Below are 23,426 nucleotides of genomic sequence, written 5' to 3' on the forward strand. Positions count from 1 at the left end.
ATTTTAATAATCAACAGCCTCAGTTGCACTGTTTGCCTAGAATGTACCTAGGTTTCAGTCGGGATAACCCAACCTTCTTCTGAAGAAGGTTGGGTTATCCCGACTGAAACCTAGGTTTCTGAGGCTGTTAACTATTAAAATTAAAATTAATATCTACACAGTTGCTGACAGGGCCGCGAAATGTTGAAGATATTTAAATTGGCAAAATAGTCTTTCGTGGCCAAGACAAGCCTGCTAGGATCAAACATAGGTCTTAATTTCAGAAAGGAATTTCTGAGAATGTACATTTGGACCACATTATTCAGTGGCAGTGAGACATGGACAATGAAAACACCAGAACAGAAGAGAATCGAAGCCTTTGAGATGTGGTGCTATGGAAGAATGCTCAAACTTAGATGTACTGAGAAGGTATGGAATAACGGGGTTCTTCGCAGAATCGGCGAGGGAAACAACATATGTGTAATAGTGATAAGAAGAAGGGACATCTATTAATACATCAGGGAATAACTTAGATGGTACTAGCGGTAGCTATAGAAGGTAAAACTTGAAGAAGACAAGAGATTGGAATACGTTCAGCAAATAATTGAGGACGTAGGTTACAACTGCTACTCTGACATGAAAAGGTTGAAGTGCGGAAGGGGAGCATCAAACCAGTCAGAAGACTGATGAGTCAAAGAAAGAGAAAGGCATGGAAAACAAGAAGAAAGAGGGAGCACTAAGACTAAAAGACTAAGAACAAAGTGGTCGGTTTAAAAATGGTGTAAGACAAGGATGTAGCCTTTCGCCCCTACTGTTCGATCTTTTATAGAAGAAAACTCGAGCCGGCCGAAGTGGCCGTGCGGTTAAAGGCGCTGCAGTCTGGAACCGCAAGACCGCTACGGTCGCAGGTTCGAATCCTGCCTCGGGCATGGATGTTTGTGATGTCCTTAGGTTAGTTAGGTTTAAGTAGTTCTAAGTTCTAGGGGACTGATGACCTCAGAAGTTGAGTCCCATAGTGCTCAGAGCCATTTGAACCACTTTTTGAAGAAAACTCGCTGCCTGACAAAATAAGACTGAAGCACCAAGAAACATGTCTGTGTAGCTAACAATATGTACACCCCATCGGCGTGTTTGTAAATATGTAAATGATTATAGTTATCATTCTGGGTGCCAGGTAGAACGGCCACAAGAGTGCGTTAGGGTCCTTCGTGTTCAGTATTCTTACCAGTTCTGGTACGGTATACAGGATGTAACAAAAATGTCGGCACAAATGTCAGGACACATTCCTCATACGTAGACGAATCAGTTATGTTATATGGCCATTGGTCTGGATAAGCTTTGTTTCTTTGTTACAGCTCAGCTTCTATAACTAATTAATAATCGGAAACAACCACAAACAGAACGTACCATGATACCCCATGCAATCGTTTCCCACAGAAGGTGTTCAATATGTCATCCACTGGCTTTGATACATACATCAAAACGCCATCCTAGTGATCTCGGATGCACTGATGTATGCCTGGGCTATTGCTTGTGGTTTCGCAGCCTTCCATAACACGGGTACGGAGACTCTGAACATCTTCTACTGTGCTTCATACGCATCTGCTTTCAAGCGGCTCCACAGTTAAAAGTCCAGTGGCCTTAGGTCCGGAGAACGTGGAGGCCAGACAGTTCGTCCAGCTATACCTATTAATTTTTGCACTGACACTAGGGTCGTCGTCAACTGCAAGAAGAGTTGCCGCCTGCCTCTGGTCACGAGTATCAGGCTTAAATGCCCCATGCTCCCTACGTCGATTATCAGTGCCTTCAAACATTTTCCTGCCCGGCATCTTCATCCTGGAAATCTCTCCCGGTACAAACGCTGAGCGCGAGCTCCATTGCCGTCAACTAATCCACACACCGAGTCAGAATCTACCATCTGTGCATTTGTGCAAGCTGCCATTGCAAGAGCCAAGTCTGTGATTAATTCTACGTAGTAACGCGTGTGCTTGCAACAGTCGTACTGATCGCTGGAATGGTGATGTTACCTTAAACAACCGATGACGTACGTCGCATGGCAACAGTGACAAGTAAAACAAAACACTGGCGATTCAGAACGCAACCAGACGTCACCAAGATTCCAAAGCCTAGTTCTTGTTTGTTCCTAGCCAATTTTGATATAACATAATTTCTCTGTCTGCTTATTTGGAATGTGTCCTTTTGTGCCGTTCATTCTTTTAACACCCTGTATAAGGGTGATCACAGAAGGACACGAAGATGTTGTGTGCTACTGCGAGACAGCGTTATCAGCACATTCCAGGGTTTGGAAAGTGCTTCATTATAGGTCTCCAATTGCTTGTTCGGTGGAATTATTTTGTGGAACATCTGAGGTGTGACAGTGACCTAATATTGGACTGTATGTGAACGTGAGGGCAGACATATTCGGTATTAAGGTTCTGGTCGACCAGGTCTGACCTCCACAAGAAAGGGTCTCCGTATTGAGCACCAAGCATATTGTTACCCTTTCGCATCTGCCCCTGCCATCCGAGAACATGTGATGGATTCCTTGCAACATTCTGTGTCATGATAAACTAATGATCGTAGACTAGAAGCTGCCTGACTAGGGGATTACCGTCCAGCACGACCATCAAGCTTTGGAAAGATGGTGTGGTCGGGAAATGTGTTCAGTGATTAATCACCATTCTTCACTACCCTGGATGACCGAGGTCGACGAGTATGCCAGCGACCTGGAGTGAAATTTCATTCATCCATTGTTCTGGAGAAGCAAAGCAGTGTGTGCTCCTGGTGTCATGGTGTGGAGGGCCATTATGACACGGACATTCTGCGTCCTCACTTGTTACCTCCCATACGACAGCATCGTTGTGCTATACTTCAACAGGACAACGCTCGTCCACAAAGGACAATTGTGTCTATCAGCAGTCTGAGTGGAGATAATCCAATCGCCAATCCACAGATTTGTCACCAGTACAAGATGTGTAGTACCAGCCCGGATAACAAAACACCCCTACTGCTTTTAGTGGCTCATTTCCTACCCTAATTTCTTGAGCATTAAATACGACAGCAATCCCTTACTTTTGCTTTGTTTTTGTTAATGTTCACCTTAAACCTCCCTTTCAACCGCTGTTGCAAATCCTTTCTTGGCTCTGACAGAACTATAACGTCACTGGCAAACCACACAGTTATTGTATTTTCCTTCTGAACTTTGATTCCCTTTGCAAATTTTACTTTTTTGTTTTTGTACGACTTGGTTCAAAATGGTTCAAATGGCTCTGAGAACTATGGGATTTAACATCTGAGGTCATCAGTCCCCTAGAACTTAGAACTACTTAAACCTAACTAACCTAAGGATATCACACACATCCATGATCGAGGCAGGATTCGAACCTGCGAGCGTAGCGGTAACGCGGTTCCAGACTATAGCGCCTAGAGCCGCTCGGCCACCCCGTACGGCGTGTTATCATCACTTTTCATTCGGGTCATAACGTTGGATGGCGAGAGATGGAGCACACCTTTGCAACGGTGCAAGTACTGAGCTTTTCACTTGCGACTATATCATGCATATACCACAAAAACCACATGTCGACGGAACCCATACCCCTTGTGTCAGTTATAGTTGACACAGATCGCCAGCAAATACAGCAGAGACAGGCTACAAAGCAGCAATGTATCGCCATTTCAGTGGTGTAGAAGGATAGTCACGTGACTGGAGAAGCCAAATGAGCACACTTTTGTTCAATGTAGTATTCCTCAAACCAGACTAACACATTCATCCAGAACCACAGATTGGCTGTAGGGGGAAATTGCTAAACCAAATACAAGCACCTCTAATACATTGATAGGCACGGGAGCAGGAATATCACTGCTGAGCGCTCTAAATATCTAAAATGTTTGTCAGAATTGATCAGTCGCGGTACATGTTGGTATACGCCTGCAGGCCTGTTAGAGTGCGTGGGAAACTACATGTGGCAAAACATACTGCTTACAAACAAGCCACTTTTCAGAGAGGTACTGAAAGTTATATCTTACGGGGTATTGTTCATCATGTGGCAATGTTCCTTGATAGTTCTGCCACCATTTCATACAGGTTAACAAAGTTGGCACCCACTGTCCAATCGCACGCTTAAATTTTTGTTCCAATCACAATACAACAATACACCACAGCATTGCTCCCCGGCACTGTTTGGTTTGAGAAACACGGCTTGAACATGAGGATTCTTGTCTTGTGCCCGAAGTGATGAGAATTTCTGTTCTGCAGAACTCACTTGGGACCATTAGACTAGATGTGAATGCTTTGGACTCAGTTGCGACTCATATTAGTGGTTTTCTGGCCCCAGTTGCTAGGTTGTGTGGCTCGATGATATCCCATATCTCTCAGTGCCTAGTGGAGTTTACGTCACGACGAATTGTCTCCGTTCAGCAGTGTTAATCGAGGCGTCACCTCTTCGCTATGAAGTTTTAAGTAATTCAAAAAATGATTCAAATGGCTCTGAGCACTATAGGACTTAACTTCTGAGGTCATCAGTCCCCTAGAACTTAGAACTACTTAAACCTAACTAACCTAAGGACATCACACACATCAATTCCCAAGGCAGGATTCGAACCTGCGACCGTAGCGGTCGCGCGGTTCCAACTGTAGCGCCTAGAACCGCTCGGCCACTCCGGCAAGCTTTCAGTAATTCAGTTGCTACTGAGTGTAGCGATGTTGCCCATTTTTTCAAAGATGTGTAACACATTGTTGGATATAATGTCTGTCCCTTACGCAAAACTGTTTTTTCATGTAGACACAAGTAGGTGCCAGCGCCTAAGTGCCAATTTTAGTTGGTTCCTGCATTAATTTCTACCAAACGGGATAACACAGTCCTTTGATATGGATTACTGTGAGGTAATTTGTGTGATACTATCCCTGCAATAATACATCGTGTGTGGCTGATCATTTTCCATTCCTGAAAGGGTGAATATGCTATATAATAATTATATTATCAGCTACTTTTTGAAAATAATTGGACATGGCCAATCCTTTGCTACAGTCCTAAAACGAATTAATGTCTCCTCCAGTCCCATCCATATATTTCCAGTATCTGCATGACTTTTAAGTACTAAGCCTTTTGTTGTCGTCATCACGTTCACTTCAGAAGTGCAATTGGGTTGAATCTCATTAATCGTGAAATCAAAACCTATCAAATTTTTACGTTTCGTGAAGTACACTAGTCTAGATTAAGAGAGTGGGCTAGTATTTTCTTGATATCTGAAAAGACATTTCAACAAACGTTCTGAGAATGTAAGTAACACTAAGAGCAAACTCATCAATATTTAACATGTACAGCAGTCTCTCTATCGTTCTGCTCTAGGGAACTCCTGAAATTAATTTTACACACACAGTGAGTCTCCACCAAGGTGACATAATGATTCTGCCCCTCAGGAATTTGTAATCAGTCGAATACCTTGACAACTTTCCCATGTGGATAAATTTACAATAGCCATAGTTGGCATGATACTGAATTAGAACCTTTTCGAATAGCTAAAACTACTGAATCCACTCTACCCATGTAGAAAAAGAATAAATTCACCCACTTACTGCAGAGAACATGTATTTTCACTACAATTTCAAGTCAAATATTTTATGATATGTTCTACCCTCATACTTGAAGGAATAAAGTACAATATGGGGTTAGTAGAATGAATATTGATACTGCTGGAAAAGTAAAGTTAATCCTTACCTGAAAATCAACTAGCCGGACTTCTGAAACTTCTCCATTCATATATTTAAACATCATGTTGTTCTTCCAGCAATCACCATGAGTCAATACCGGAAGCTTTGTTTGCGTCTTGATCTGTTCCATCCTTTCATATGAAACATCGTGAAAGCATTCAGCCAATGTCCTGTATCTTTCTGAATATTCTTCATAGCCAGGACATTTGTCTAACTCATTCGCTAGTGCTTCGGAGAACTGTGTGCATGCAGATGCCATTAGCTGCCGAAAGTTTTTCTCTGTGAATATGTGCATACAAAAGTTGTCCTTGTAGTGGGGCTGTTTGCTGAGCAGATAGACTGAAGCGGCGTGCAGCCGAGCGTATGCCTGTAGCGCGACTGCACAGTGTTTGAGGTCTAGCGGTTGGCCAGCCTGAGCCAGCCTGAAGCCAGCCATTGACAGGTCCTCCATCACGAGGAAAGTCGCGGGCTGCCGCCCCCATTGGTAGCACTTGGCTGCCAACTGCCGGAACTCGTCACCTTCCAGTGCTGCCAACTGCTCATAGAGTTGTGGCATCACATCGTACAGCATCTCTGCCTCAGTCTTGAACGCATCTGACTTTTCTGCCACAGCATTAAGTTCGCCAGACCCAAGAGTGGTTTTCACTATTAGGGTTTTCTTGTGTGTCTCTTCATTGCCTTCATATCTCAGACAGGCAGTCACTCTGAAAATTAAGCTTAAATAGCCAAGCCCTTCAGCATTTGCATAGTGGACACTTAAGGAATCCACAGTAATTTTCTTACGTTCTGCAGTCTTCAAAGCAGATTCTATGAAAGCGTGATTTATCCATGAAGGTGGCGGAACTCGTGTATCAGTCGATAATTCCATGACGCTAATTTGCCTCAAAACCTGTGGAGAGAGAAAATAGTCACATCGTAACATAAACAGGCTAATGACACTATAGCTCACAGATTCTGAAAACAGAGCCGATGAATGATACATATTATCTTCTTTAATCGTCTGCCCTCCCTCTCTCTCTCTCTCTCTCTCTCTCTCTCTCTCTCTCTCTCTCTCTCTCTCTCTGTGTGTGTGTGTGTGTGTGTGTGTGTGTGTGTGTGTGTGTGTGTGTGTGTGTGTGTGTGTGTGTGTGTGTGTCTTTCTCTCTTCAGACACACACACACAAACAAAAACATACACACACACAAACGAAAAACACATTTTCCCCCACGTACATCATATAGCTAGCTTGAATTAGGAAAACGTATAGTTGTTTTATTGATACCACTCAATGGAACTAGCAAAAATCGTTGTTGTTAGTATTGCTTTGACTGAGTATTATAATTATTTCTTTATGATGCTATGGCTGATGGCGATGGTGAACTAACGCAATTATACTGCTGATGAGCAGTTAGTGACGTGCATATGTCAGTTGGACACAGAAAGAGGTATTGTGTACAGAGCCAGAAAGTAATATTATAATGAAAACCGATATGGGTCTAATAAATTATTTTATCACCACTTCTATGAGTCAGCATACATTAATGAGAGAGCATGTTCACTTGATGATATTTCTAAAACTAGTGTTATGTATTGATGTATGTGAGTGAAATACGTTGCAGCGACCTGGAGCAGCGAGTTGAAGCCTGCCATGATAGTACTCATTATTTACAGGTACCATGCTTCAAGTGTGTCTGTTACTCTCTGATGGGTCCGCGACACATGACAGATCATACAGGGGGAAAGTAACTTGTGTGTCCTCGAACCTGCTACCGTAGCAGCAGTGCGGTTCCAGACTGAACGACCTAGAACCGCTCGGCCGCAACGGACGACTTCTCATTCAAAAGTACTCATTATATGTAAGACTATAAAAGACACCTGCCTCACCTTGTGATTTCCACAGTGATAGCAGGACTATATCTGTTAGGACTGAGATATGTGAATAGAAATTCCTATTTGGACATGTTGTAGCTGTTGTTAATAGCTCAGCTCGAATATAAGGTAGTTAAGTGTCTTGTTCCTTATGAACAGTTTCAACACACCAGGATTCGGTATGGTTCTGCAGCTTTTCAATACCATTAAAATGGTCACCATTAAGCCTGGACCTTACGACGCTATACAACTCATTATGGAGAATAATGAAGTCTCTTGTGGCTCCATGTTGGTATAGTAACAGTGTACAGTAAGTTTCTGGAGATGTAACACGTGAGATGCACCAGATGTCAAGGGCGACATTAAATATGGCGCTACCATAGATTATTTATGACTACCTGTATCCATAGAAAGGTAGATATCATCATGTTTGTGCACCCAAACGACAAGGATGACAAACACAGCCCTATCAGAGATTATCAGTGAAAAACTGTACCTATAAAAGCGTGTGCATCAGTCATATCTATCCACCCACAACTCACATTGCGCCATCCCCATATTCACTGAATCTTAACATATTACACATTTGACATATAAATAAATAATGTACTGTAAATGTATTAATATAGTTTAATGTCCCAAATCTGTGCTAAAATAATAAACAGGCGTTTGCAAACAGTGCAGTGAACCCTTTGGAACATTTACAAAAAATTTTGTTGAAGCAATGCATATGCCAAGTATGCTTAGTGCATTTTCAGCATTGTAGATCAGACGAACTGGTGAGTAGTGAAAGCACAGCTCAATACCTCAAAAGTTTTACGTTTTTAACTTTCTAACTGTTATATATCTCAGATAAATGTAATAATATATATATTACGACAGTTGTCCGTGTTTTTAAGTGGAACCGAAAACGTTATGGCACAACGAGAAAAGATTTCTGGAAGCAAATGTTTAGAATGTGGCAGCATATGGGTGTGAAGATAGGACTCTTGCATGGGAGAGTGGGAGAAGACTAAATTGTTTTGAGATGTGTCATCACAGGCGAGCAGTTATCGTCTTCTGACTAGTTTGATGGGATACGACATGAACTCCACTCCAGAGCCGATCATTTCATCTCAGAATAGTACTTGCAAACTACGTGCTCAATTATCTGCTGGATGAATTCCAGTCTCAGCCTTCTTCTACAGTTTTTAACCTCACAGCTCAGCCAAGAACCACGGAAGCTATTCCGTCATGTCTTAACAAATGTCCTACCATCCTGTCCCTTCCGCTTCTCAGCATTTTCCATACATTCCCGCTCCTCTGACCCTGCAGAGAACCGCCTTATTCCTTACCTTAAGAGTCTACCTAATTTTCAACACTCTTCTGAAGCATCACATCGCAAATGCTCCGATTCCCTTCTCCAAACTCACATTTTCAGAAACATTGTCTTTAGTGTAAGACCTATGCTTGATACTATAAGGTTTCTCTTGGCCAGAAATGCCATTTTTGCCTGTGCTAGTTTGATTTTCGTCTTCCTTGCTTCGTCCGTCATGGGTTATGTTGCTGACTGGGTAGCAGAATTCCTTAACGTCAAGTACTTCGTGATCACCAGTAGTGAGGTTATGTTTCTTAATCTCCTCATTTCTGCTACTTCTCATCACTTTCGTCTTTCTCCGATTTACTATCAATTCATATTCTGTACGCATTAGATTGTTCTTTAGTTCAACAGATCCTATACTTATTCTTCACGTTCACTGACGATAGGAATGTCATCAGTGAATCCTTTCATCTTGAATTTTAATCCCCTTCTTGAAACTTTCTTACACTCGTCATTGCTTCTCTATATGTAAATTGGACAGTATGGCTGAAGACCTAAATCTATATCTTACACCCATTTTGATTCGAGATCTTCGTTGTTGGTCTTCCACACTTATTGCTCCCTCTTGCTTCTTATACCGTCTTTCCCTATTTGCCTCAGGACTTCGAATATCTTCCACCATTTCGCAAGTTTCAATGATGTTTCTATGTTGACAAATCCTATCAACGTGCCTTGATTTTTTTTTTTCAGCCTTGCTTTCATTATAAAATGCAACGCCAGAAGATTCAGTAGCTATGACCGCTATACACACATTCTTCCATATAAACTCTGACTGTTGTTACTCGTACAAAGGTAAGGTTTTTCAAGTACATTCAGAATCTTTGTTGTTCATCAGGCAGACGTATTTTGTAAAGATTATGAATAAACAAATTATTACATTTGTCATTTTTTTTTTTAATCATCAGTCTTCTGACTTGTTTTCTGCGGCCCGACTCGGATTCCTCTGCTGTGCCAACCTCTTCAATACAGCGAAGCACTTGCAGTCTATGTCCTCAGTCTTTCCTGGCTGTATTCCGATCTTTGTCTTCTTCCACAGTCCAATTCATTTAACCGCACTCTGATACTATGGAGGTTACTTTGTGATGTTTCAACAGATGTCCTACCAACGTGTCCCATCCCTTCTTCTTGTCACTGTTTTCATATGTTTAAAAGTGTGTGAAATCTTATGGGACTTAACTGCTAAGGTCATCAGTCCCTAAGCTTACACACTACTTAACCTAAATTACCCTAAGGACACGTAACGTGTATCCACAGGACATGTGGCCTGTAATTGAAGAAGTGTCATGATGATCTCTCCATTGGCAAAAGATTCCGGAATAGTCCCCCATTCGGATCTCCAGGAGGGGACTGCCAAGGGGGAGGTAACCATGAGAAAAAGATTGAATAATCAACGAAAGGATAACGTTCTATGAGTCGGGGCGTGGAATGTCAGAAGCTTGAACGTGGTAGGGAATATAGAAAATCTGAAAAGGGAAATGCATAGGCTCAATCTAGATATAGAAGGGGTCAGTGAAGTGAAGTGGAAGGAAGACAAGGATTTCTGGTCAGATGAGTATCGGGTAATATCAACAGCAGCAGAAAATGGTATAACTGGTGTAGGATTCGTTATGAATAGGAAGGTAGGGCAGAGGGTGTGTTACTGTGAACAGTTCAGTGACCGGGTTGTTCTAATCAGAATCGACAGCAGACCAACACCGACAACGATAGTTCAGGTATACATGCCGACGTCGCAAGCTGAACAGATAGAGAAAGTGTATGAGGATATTGAAAGGGTAATGCAGTGTGTAAAGGGGGACGAAAATCTAATAGTCATAAGCGACTGGAATGCAGTTGTAGGGGAAGGAGTAGAAGAAAAGGTTACGGGAGAATAAGGGCTTGGGACAAGGAATGGAAGAGGAGAAACACTAATTGAGTTCTGTAACAAGTTTCAGCTAGTTATAGCGAATACCCTGTTCAAGAATCACAAGAGGAGGAGGTATACTTGGGAAAGGCCGGGAGATAGGGAAAGATTTCAATTAGATTACATCATGGTCAGACAGAGATTCCGAAATCAGATACTGGATTGTAAGACATACCCAGGAGCAGATATAGACTCAGATCACAATATAGTAGTGATGAAGAGTAGGTTGATGTTCAAGACATTAGTTAGGAAAAATCAATACGCAAAGAAGTGGGATACGGAAGTACTAAGGAATGACGAGATACGTTTGAAGTTCTCTAACGCTATAGATACAGCAATAAGGAATAGCGCAGTAGGCAGTACAGTTGAAGAGGAATGGACATCTCTAAAAATGGCCATCACAGAAGTTGGGAAGGAAAACATGGGTACAAAGAAGGTAGCTGCGAAGAAACCATGGGTAACAGAAGAAATACTTCAGTTGATTGATGAAAGGAGGAAGTACAAACATGTTCCGGGAAAATCAGGAATACAGAAATACAAGTAGCTGAGGAATGAAATAAATAGGAAGTGCAGGGAAGCTAAGACGAAATGGCTGCAGGAAAAATGTGAAGACATCGAAAAAGATATGATTGTCGGAAGGACAGACTCAGCATACAGGAAAGTCAAAACAAACTTTGGTGACATTAAACGCAACGGTGGTAACGTTAAGACTGCAACGGGAATTCCACTGTTAAATGCAGAGGAGAGAGCAGATAGGTGGAAAGAATACATTGAAAGCCTCTATGAGAGTGAAGATTTGTCTGATGTGATAGAAGAAGAAACAGGAGTCGATTTGAAGAGATAGGGGATCCAGTATTAGAATCGGAATTTAAAAGTGCTTTGGAGGACTTACGGTCAAATAAGGCAGAAGGGATAGATAACATTCCATCAGAATTTCTAAAATCATATGGGGAAGTGGCAACAAAACGACTATTCACGTTGGTGTGTGGAATATACAGGGTGTTTCAAAAATGACCGGTATATTTGAAACGGCAATAAAAACTAAACGAGCAGCGATAGAAATACACCGTTTGTTGCAATATGCTTGGGACAACAGTACATTTTCAGGCGGACAAACTTTCGAAATTATAGTAGTTACAATTTTCAACAACAGATGGCGCTGCAAGTGATGTGAAAGATATAGAAGACAACGCAGTCTGTGGGTGCGCCATTCTGTACGTCGTCTTTCTGCTGTAAGCGTGTGCTGTTCACAACGTGCAAGTGTGCTGTAGACAACATGGTTTATTCCTTAGAACAGAGGATTTTTCTGGTGTTGGAATTCCACCGCCTAGAACACAGTGTTGTTGCAACAAGACGAAGTTTTCAACGGAGGTTTAATGTAACCAAAGGACCGAAAAGCGATACAATAAAGGATCTGTTTGAAAAATTTCAACGGACTGGGAACGTGACGGATGAACGTGCTGGAAAGGTAGGGCGACCGCGTACGGCAACCACAGAGGGCAACGTGCAGCTAGTGCAGCAGGTGATCAACAGCGGCCTCGGGTTTCCGTTCGCCGTGTTGCAGCTGCGGTCCAAATGACGCCAACGTCCACGTATCGTCTCATGCGCCAGAGTTTACACCTCTATCCATACAAAATTCAAACGCGGCAACCCCTCAGCGCCGCTACCATTGCTGCACGAGAGACATTCGCTAACGATATAGTGCACAGGATTGATGACGGCGATATGCGTTTGGTTTACTGACGAAGCTTATTTTTACCTGGACGGCTTCGTCAATAAACAGAACTGGCGCATATGGGGAACCGAAAAGCCCCATGTTGCAGTCCCATCGTCCCTGCATCCTCAAAAAGTACTGGTCTGAGCCGCCATTTCTTCCAAAGGAATCATTGGCCCATTTTTCAGATCCGAAACGATTACTGCATCACGCTATCTGGACATTCTTCGTGAATTTGTGGCGGTACAAACTGCCTTAGACGACACTGCGAACACCTCGTGGTTTATGCAAGATGTTGCCCGGCCACATCGCACGGCCGACGTCTTTAATTTCCTGAATGAATATTTCGATGATCGTGTGATTGCTTTTGGCTATCCGAAACATACAGGAGGCGGCGTGGATTGGCCTCCCTATTCGCCAGACATGAACCCCTGTGACTTCTTTCTGTGGGGACACTTGAAAGACCAGGTGTACCGCCAGAATCCAGAAACAATTGAACAGCTGAAGCAGTACATCTCATCTGCATGTGAAGCCATTCCGCCAGACACGTTGTCAGAGGCTACGCCATATTATTGCTACTCATGGTGGATATGTAAAAAATATCGTACTATAGAGTTTCCCAGACCGCAGCGCCATCTGTTGTTGAAAATTGTAACTACTGTAATTTCGAAAGTTTGTCTGCCTGAAAATGTACTGTTGTCCCAAGCATATTGCAACAAACTGTGTATTTCCATCGCTGCTCGTTTAGTTTTTATTGCCGTTTCATATATACCGGTCATTTTTGAAACACCCTGTATGAGTCTGGCGATATACCATCTGACTTTCGGAAAAGCATCATCCACACAATTCCGAAGACGGTAAGAGCTGACAAGTGCGAGAATTATCGCACAATCAGCTTGACAGCTCATGAATCGAAGCTGCTTACAAGAATAATATACAGAAGAATGGAAAAGAAAATTGAGAATGCGCTACGTGATGATCAGTTTGGCTTTAGGAAAAGTAAAGGGACGAGAGAGGCAATTCTGACGTTACGGCTAATAATGGAAGCAAGGCTAAAGAAAAATCAAGACACTTTCATAGGATTTGTCGACCTGGAAAAAGCGTTCGACAATATAAAATGGTGCAAGATGTTCGAGATTCTGAAAAAAGTAGGGGTAAGCTATAGGGAGAGACGGGTCATATACAATATGTACAACAACCAAGAGGGAATAATAAGAGTGGACGATCAAGAACGAAGTGCTCGTATTAAGAAGGGTGTAAGACAAGGCTGTAGCCTTTCGGCCCTACTCTTCAATCTGTACATCGAGGAAGCAATGATGGAAATAAAAGAAAGGTTCAGGAGTGGAATTAAAATACAAGGTGAAAGGATATCAATGATACGATTCGCTGATGACATTGCTATCCTGAGTGAAAGTGAAGAAGAATTAAATGATCTGCTGAACGGAATGGACAGTCTAATGAGTACACAGTATGATTTGAGAGTAAATCGGAAAAAGACGAAGGTAATGAGAAGTAGTAGAAATGAGAACAGCGAGAAACTTAACATCAGGATTGATGGTCACGAAGTCAATGAAGTTAAGGAATTCTGCTACCTAGGCAGTAAAATAACCAATGACGGACGGAGCAAGGAGGACATCAAAAGCAGACTCGCTATGGTAAAAAAGGCATTTCTGGCCAAGAGAAGTCTACTAATATCAAATAGCGTCCTTAATTTGAGGAAGAAATTTCTGAGGATGTACGTCTGGAGTACAGCATTGTATGGTAGTGAAACATGGACTGTGGTAAAACCGTAACAGAAGAGAATCGAAGCATTTGAGATGTGGTGCTACAGACGAATGTTGAAAATTAGGTGGACTGATAAGGTTAGGAATGAGGAGGTTCTACGCACTTTCCGAGAAATGTACTTTCCAAATGCACTTTCCGAGAAATTTCTTCCTCAAACTAAGACTTATGTTTGATAGTAATAGACTTGCCTCGGCCAGCATGCCCTTTTCGACAGTACTAGTCGGTTTTTAATGTCCTCCTTGCTCCGTCCGTCATGGCTTGTTTTGCCGCATAGATAGCAGAATTCCTTACCTTCAGATACTTTTGATCGTCAGTGCTGATATTTAGTTTCTCGCTGTTCTCATTTCTGCTACTTCTCATTACTTTTGTCTTTCTTCGATTTACTCTCAGTCCACATTATGTACTCATTAGACTGTTCATTCTCTTCAACAGACCCTGTAGTTCTTCATATTCACTACGGACAGCAATGTCATCAACGAATACTACCCTTCGTATTCATTTTATTTCTGTCGTTGCTTCGATGTATATATCGAACAGCAGGGGCGGAATGCTACATCACTGTATTACACACTTTTCAATCCAGACATTTCTTCCAATCTTATTGTTCCCCTTAGTTCTTGTTCATACTGTAAATTATAAGTACTTCCACGAAGTTACCTACTATTTGTCTCGGAATTCCGAACGCATTGCACAACTTCACATTGTCGAACGCTTCCGTGGTCAACCGCATCTTCAGAACTGTCTCCTTGTCGGCTTTACCTTTCCTAAAGCCAAACTGATGGTCATCTAATACCAAAGCTCTTTTAAATTGTAATGCATGATTCCCTATCTCATTTATATCGACTCATCTTTCTACTTGTATTACATCATCTGAGAAGCCCTTTCCCTCATAGAGGACTTCAATATACTCTTTCCAGCTATTAACTCTCTCCTCTGCGTTTAACGGTGCAGTTCCTGTTGCACTCCTAATGTTACCGACCTTGATGTTAATCTCACCGAAGGTTCTTTTGGCTTTTCTGTATGCTGAGTCTGTCCTTCCGAAAATCATTGCTGTTTCGATGTCTTCACACTTTTCATGCACTCATTGCGCCTGACTTACGAGCCTATCTTGTGTATTTCTTTCTTAAGTGACCCGTACCTCGGTATTACTGAATTTCCGTGCACGTTTTTTCATTTTCTTTCTTCCGTCGATCAACTGTTGTATTTACTCTGTGATTCATGGTTTCTTCATAGTTACCTACCTTGTAGCTTTGTTCTTTTCCCCATCTTCTGTGATTGTCCTTTCTGGAGATGTCCATTCCTCTTCGGCTGAAATTCCTACTGAGCTATTCATTATCGCAGTATCTAGGGCCTCAGAGAACTTCAGGACTATGTCGTCATTTCTAAGTACTTCCGTAACACACTTCTTTAGGCATTGATTGTACCTAATTGGTCTCAGAAACTTCATCCCACTCTTCATCATTACTGAACTGTGATCTGAGGCTAAATCTGCTCCTGGATGCACCTTAAAATACAGAATCTGATTACGGGACATCTTCCTGAACATGGTTCAATGTAAGTGGAATCTTCCCGTATCTTCCTGCCTTTTCCAAGTATGCCACACTTTCTTGGGAGCCCTGAACTGAACATTTGTTATTGTTAATTGATATCTGTACTCCGAGAAACAATAAATTGCAAAAAGCAAATTTATTGGTGACCAGATGCTTCTGCGGTTAATGCTCGAAAGATGTCGCCACAGTTCGGAGTACGTTCTAATTTACGGTCCGAAGCTAGTCTTACTATGGACTGAAACTCATCAACAATAAATGTGATTTGTGCGATCTAGACTGTTTTTGTAAGTGCAATTGTTAATCGCTGTAGTTCCTAAAATGTTTTCGAAAATATAACTGATGCTTGTTGCAGAATTCAATTAGTGTTTCTCCTTTCTCATTCCTACTACCAAGTCCATATTGTCCCGTAACGCTTTCTTCTATTCTCTCCCATACTGCCACATTCCAACCCCCGTGGCTATCAGGTTTTCGTCTCCCTTTGTGTACTGAAGTACCCGTTCAATCTTCTCTTTCAGTCTTTCTCTATATGTTCGTCCTCTGCTTACTACGCCGCTGGAAAACTACTGTTATCGATGTTTGTTTGCTGTCGAATTCGATGAGAACAACCCTATAGCGCAGCTGTTCACAGTAACAAACTCTCGGTCCTACCTTCCCATTCATAACGAGTCCTACTCCTGTTATACCATTTTCTGTTGCTGTTGATATTAGCCCATAATCGTCAGGTCGTGCTGTAGCGAATCATTGTCCGATCTTCCGACTCCAAAGACCACAATTAATAGTTAAGTACTTCCCTTTTAAAAGAGATAAATATCGAAATCGAGCAACGTGCGGTCCGAAAATGCAGGCATGGTTCTCTCCCCCAGTCGATCCGAAAAATACACGAATCAAATGAACGGATGATTAATCATCAGATACCTAAAGTGGCGCAGTGAATATGAATGATACCTACAATGAAGTGCAAAACACCAGGCACAGAAATTGTAAGGATTACACAGAGGTTGAGAAAGAAAAATCGTGCAGAAAACGTAACTATTTTCTTGCATTGTGTCTGTATTTATGAGCTTCCTGACTTCGAAGAAAATAATTAACTAATTATGAAATTAATTTACATAATTTCGGTTAAAAACTTAAGCAGTCGAAATGAGTACAGCTCAACTGCTGTTGCATGTTTCATAATTCACAATGTTACAGCTCATTTGACTGGTATTATCAACATAAAGTAACAAGTGCAGTTAAACTCCACCGGAGGGTGGCTAAAATTTGCCAACTTGAAAACACACGTTGTTGCTCGCGGAAATATCCCAATAGCCGACAACGAACTCCAAACGACACAATGTGAACACTCGTAACTTGCTGGTAGGATCGGTGAGCCACAAACCTTGTAGCAATGGGAAGAGCACCACACACTCCGACACCGCATAGATGCCGCCAGAGGGCCCGGCCAAACTATGCGCCAAGGAGATTTCCTCGCTGCTCCACGCCAACCGACCAACTGCCCGCACACAGCCCAGCTGGAAACTATAAGAGCCAGGCCAAAGATAGTCCAAGGTACGAATATCGATACACACAGCTGTTGCCACCCGCGGAAAGAGATAACAGCATAATCGCGATAACCACGAGAGACTAAACACAGAATAGCAACCAAGGTTTAATCCAACGCATAGCTTGAGCCAGCCAAGGGCTCAGTCTGCCCCCTCAACAAAGGGAGAGGGTGATTCAACCCCTGAGCTTCCTGAACTTGGCCTAGGTGAACCCGATACTGCTTACCTGAACTGTTCTCCTTGACCAACAGATTTACCGGACCTAAAATACGACGATAGTACAAGGCCCCAGAAACCGAGGAGTAAATTTACTAAGATTCCCGCCACGCACCTGCCCCCGCGGGAAACTGCGGCCATAAACTTGATCCCCTGGCCTGCCTTTAAAGGTTTCTCGACAATGATTGTAAACTCATCTTGATTGTTATGTGCTCTGAGTATATTACGCCTGGCCCGGTTCCAGTTTTCCTTGATAACAAGAGGACTAATATCGTCTGGAATAAGATCTTGAATTCCCCACAAGTTCGAAAGAGGGGAATTAACCGGATAGGAAAGGTTCAAGGAGGCGAGCGTAGCTAGCAAGGCTTCGTGACTAGCGGTATTAAAGGCGAAACTAAACCAGGGAAGACTGGAGTCTCATTTACTAGAGGTTTTCTGATCATAAATAATCAACAGGGACTTAAGATTTCGGTTAACTCCCCCCGCAAATGACACCTGGGGATAGTACGGGGTGGTCGTGATATGCCTGATACCGTTCTGAAAACAGAAGGCCTTGAAAGGAGCCGAAAGAAAAGCAGGAGCATTATCGCTGACAAGCTGCTTGGGTAGGCCAAAAACACTGAAGACATCAGTTAAATGATAAATAGTGGTGGCAGCGGTAATGTTATGGCTCGGGAGGAGCCAAGTAAATATGGAGAACGCATCGATAATAACTAGAACATATCGATGACCCTTCTTTGTACGAGGTAACGGTCCTAAATAATCATTATAGAGCTTGTGCATAGGACAGGACTCTTGGTTACATTACAAAAGCGGCATTGGGATATCATCTCCCTCAAATCCTGTTTCATCGAGGGCCAAGTTAAATGCTCCTTGATTTTTTGGAGAGTCTTATAAGTACCCAAATGGCTACCCACCAACGAATCATGAAAATAACGAAAAACCAGACGCACCAAAGTTGCAGGCAAGCATATCTTGCACTGCTTAGCCTCGCCCACCCTCTTGCAGAGATTAACACTCTTAACAACAAAATCATCCAACAGCTCTGCTACCAACACACGTTGCTTAATGGGGGCACAAACAGGATCCTGATCCTGGTGCTGAGCCACATCTTCAAACAAGAGGGGAATTTCACCCAATACCATACAATTAAGACTGTCTCCCTCTACCTGCTGGTTTTTCTTAGTAGGTGTAGTTTCGGTGAACATCCGGCTGAGGGCATCCGCAAAGATATTTTCAGAGCCCCTCACATGTTTAACTTCAAACTGAAATGCCAAAATCCGTACTGCCCACCTGGCAATACGGCCAGTTTTACGCGGCCTAGCCAACACCCATCTGAAAGCCTGATTGTTGGTTTCTAATTGGAAAACCCGATGTTCAAGGTAGAAGTGGTACTTCTCCAATGCAAATAAAACGGCCAAAGCCCAGCACTCGTAGATGGAGTACTTGAGTTCGGCATCAGTTAACCGGCGAGACGCGTAGGCTAAGGGCTGTCTCTGCCCCTCAAACTCCTGGAGGAGAACAGCTGAAATACCAGCATTAGAAGCATCAGTTTCAACAACAAATCTTTTATTAAAACCGGGTACCCCAAGAACCGGAGGACTGACTTTCGCCGCTTTAATATGCTCAAAGGCAGCCTCCAGGGCGGGTCCCCATCCAAAATGCTCGCCCTTCCGGCGTAACTGATTTAAGGGTGCCGCAAACTGACCAAAACTGGGAACGAAACGCCTAAAATAATTTGCCTATTATCAGTAGGTGGAGGCAAAGTCCGTAAAGCTTTAGTTCGCTCTTTGTCAATGCGAATACTCTGACCCGACACTATATGACCTAAGAAAGATACCTGCTGCTTGGCTAGCGTCATCAAACTGGGCTTAACCGTCAGCCCAGCTCCCTGTAATCTCAAAAGAACTTGCTGAATACGCTCCAAATGATCCTCAAACGAACGGCTTTAGATAACCAAGTCGTCCAAATATTTAAACACACAGAATAACCTTAAGTCGCCATGGATATTATCGAACAAACGAGTAAGCACAGCCGCTCCAGTTGCTAATCCAAAAGGAACTCCGTTGATCTCAAACAAGTTCCAAACAGGACAAAATGCGGTAACATGTTTACTTTCTTCAGTCAACGGAATGTGGTAATAGGCCTGATCAAATCAAGAACCGTAAGCCAATTAGCGCCGGCAAACGAAGTAAAAGAATTATGCAGATCATGTAGGGATACCGATTCAGGGACAACGGCGGTAGTCAACCACAGGTCTGAAATCACGACCCTGATCTTTACGTACAAGAAATATTGGGGAAGCATAAGCAGATGTTGAAGGCCTAATCACTCCTTGTTGGAGCATCTATCTTAGCCATGAGCATCTTCACCGTGGTGAGAGGCGGTGTGGGGACTGCCTAAACGGAATATTGTCGGACAGACGGATATGATAATCAAGAACGTTACTAACACCAAGATTATCACTAAGGAGATGGGGAAAACTGTGCAACAAATCGCGTAACTGAGAAGCCTGATGGGGCAAGAGATTGGCCAGATCAAACTTGTTAGCTACGGCCTCAACGGCCAACGCCCCAACAGTTCGATGAACACTAGGTTTAGTGCATTCGCAAAGGCCAAACTTCTCTCCAGGAGCGAATTTAAAGAAAAGGGTGTTTCCGGAATAATCCAAGACCAACATGGTTTTATTAATGAAATCACACCCCAAAATTAGATTAACGTGCAGTTCCTTAACCAAGACTAAAGACATAATCCAGGAAAAATCTCCGACCAATATGCTCCCCGGACCCAACCAAACAGAGGCAACAGCTGGCCATTGGCCAACCGACATCTCTGCACCGGCGAAGGGACCGACCGAAGTTTCGTGAGATGCCCAAATTCCAAAAACCACCCGAAGCTCAATAATGAAAGGGACTACCAGAATCCAACAGAGCACAAACCGGCTCGCCACCTACCCGAGAACAAACGTAAGGCAAGGGTGGTGATGAGGGAGCGACCACCCAAGTACGCCAATGTCTCAAACCTCGAACCCGAGTTCGCGGCCCAACCCTGCGTTATCTATTGGCTTTTGTGCACCAGGCTGAACACAAGAGCGCACCAAATGAGCTTTGCTGCCGCACCTGAAACAACGCCGGGGTTCCCTTTTGATAACTTCAGCTGATGTATAGACTGCGAAATCAGCGCCGACGTCCTGCCCCTTAACCCCGTGCCGTACATGGTTCTCAAGTAGTAATGCGGATGCTGCTACGACCACGTCACGGAGCTCTTCCCAGGTTGAAGGCTGCTTATGGAAGACAAAATGCGACTTAACCGCCGCACGCATTCCCCTAAGGACGATAGATACCAATTCTTCTTCAGGTAAATCAATTAGCAAGGCCAAAGAGGCTGTCTGAACTCTATCGTCATACTGATGTAACTGCTCCTCACACCGCTGCACTTCCCAAATGTAACGACACTCAAGCTGTTTCTGAACCTTGGTGGTCAACTTTTGCCTAATTACTAACTCCCTTAATTGCTGATAGGAGAACCCTTCCGCCATGGCTCGCGAGAGGAGTTTCTGCAACTCGCGTCTAGCTAACGGTTAAGACAACGACGAAATTACTTGGTGCGGAACACGAAAGGCGGCCGCGTGTTGTTCTAACAACAATAATTTTTTTACATCATCAAGTCGCTCCACAACCAATTCAGTAATATCACGGAAAAAATAGGCTAGAGGATTAGGAAACTTGGCAAACACAGCCTCTAACTTGACAGAGGATGCAACAGTACCACCCCCACGCTGGCTCTCACTGTGTCCCTGACAGCGCAAGTCGCTATCTTGAAGCCGGCCGTGGTGGCCGTGCGGTTCTAGGCACTTCAGTCCGGAACCGAGTGACTGTTACGGTCGCAGGTTCGAATCCTGCCTCGGGCATGGATGTGTGTGATGTCCTTAGGTTAGTTAGGTTTAAGTAGTTCTAAGTTCTATGGGACTGATGACCTCAGATGTTGAGTCCCATAGTGCTCAGAGCCATTTGAACCAACCCTGTCTTGAACCTTCCTCCCATCCAACTCCAAACACGTAAGCTTAAACTGTAATGCGCTCACCAAAGTTCCCAACTGAATGGTTAATTTTTTGTGATGATCTCCCAAATCTAACGTGCTTAAATCGGCTATCCGATTAATTAAATGCATTACCTGCGCTCACGCCCTATCCAACTTACTGTCACTAGGTTGGGTTCCCTCCAAAAGATAAATAGTGTCCTCAAGGCCTTTAATAGCCTCAAACAAAAATTCAGTTGCCGCTCCTGTCTCACCCACCACTGCTGGCGTGACGTCAACAGGCTGAAGAACGGCAACTAGCAAATGGTTTACCAATTCTGGAACACTGCCCTCAACCGCTTGGCGCCATATTGCCAACTCGAAAAATGGTTCAAATGGCTATGAGCACTTTGGGACTTAACATCTAAGGTCATCAGTCCCCTAGAACTTAGAACTACTTAAACCTGACTAACCTAAGGACATCACACACATCCATGCCCGAGGCAGGATTCGAACCTGCGACCGTAGCGCTCGCGCGGTTCGAGACTGAAGCGCCTAGAACCGCTCGGCCACATCGGCCGGCTTGCCTACACATAAACAAGGTGTTCCTTTCTCAGCAGGCCTATCCCTGGAAACTATCTGACTGCCATGACGATAAGCACCTGAAACAAGTAACAGCCAAAACAACGAAACAAGAGTGAAACTGACAGCAACTAGAATGGCAAGCACAAGCGCAACTACGCTCTGCTACCAGTGATACGCCCTGCTAAACTCGCAGTACAGGACAGGTAGTTTAAGTTGTGTAAAGGGGCCAAAGCAAGCAGCTGTTAGTTACCCTCGAACATACAACACTGTATTTGATTAAACATTAGAAGTGCCAAGAAATTAAAAAAAAAACACACAGCTTTAGTTGTGGAACTTAATTAACGGCTGAATGCCCCGTACAATCTCTTGCCTTAAGGGCAAGACCACTTTAATTTAAAAACGGCTGAAAGCCAGTAACTTAAAGCTCAAGCAAAATCATAAATTTAAAAGGCAAAGCCTTATCTTAAAACAGTTCCTTAATTAGGTTGAAGGCCCAAAGAACCTGACACTTTAAGAGCAAACAACTTAAATTCAAAATCGGCCAAAGAGCCAACACTTAAGACTCAATAACACTAATTTTAAAAGTTTCAAAAGCATTATGAAAAACAGTTCTTAAATTACGCTGAAGGCCCAAACCATTTAACAGCTTAAGAGCAGAACAGCTTTAATTCAAAATCGGCTGAAGGCCCAACATTTAAGACTCAATAACATTAATTTTAAAAATGCCAATGGCTTTACATAAAACAGTCCTTAAATAAGGCCAAAGGCCCAAACCATCCAACGCCTTAAGGTTCCAAAGAACCTTAGTCTAAAGATCTGCTAGAAGCCATACAAGTACAAACAACAGGAACAAACAAGAAAAGTCAGTACACCCAGGGGCACTCAGAAGTTCCGAGGGTTGGCCTGGAATTCAAACACTAATGCTCGCTTAGGTGAGACAGGCAGTCGGCCCAACCTTTGTCGATCCGACGACACCACAACCGACAGACAGTCAACGGACCCACCGACAAGATAACTTCCGGTTCACCCGGCCAGCACACAACAGGGATTTCAATGAAACAACGTACACGGTATTGGCGCCCACAACCAATTATACATTGAGCTGTCAAGCTACACACCTTGCTGGACAGTGACAACACGATGAGGAAAATACACTGCCAGAATTTACGTCAACAGCCATGGTAGGTAACCAAAACATTAAACAAGGCTGAAGATTCCAC

General features: G+C 43.2%; 1 protein-coding gene across 1 annotated transcript in view; it reads right to left on the bottom strand.

Annotated features, from left to right (window-relative positions):
* The window catches only part of LOC126456129 (uncharacterized), a 33,734-nt gene extending 27,474 nt beyond the window's left edge, over positions 1 to 6,260 (bottom strand). The window contains exon 1 of the mRNA XM_050091882.1: positions 5,697 to 6,260. Coding sequence (XP_049947839.1) covers positions 5,697 to 6,260 — 564 coding nt within the window. The remainder of the gene's footprint in view (positions 1 to 5,696) is intronic.
* Between the last annotated feature and the right edge of the window lie 17,166 nt (positions 6,261 to 23,426).

This window comes from Schistocerca serialis, chromosome 2, assembly GCF_023864345.2.
Source record: "Schistocerca serialis cubense isolate TAMUIC-IGC-003099 chromosome 2, iqSchSeri2.2, whole genome shotgun sequence".
NCBI lineage: Eukaryota > Metazoa > Arthropoda > Insecta > Orthoptera > Acrididae > Schistocerca > Schistocerca serialis.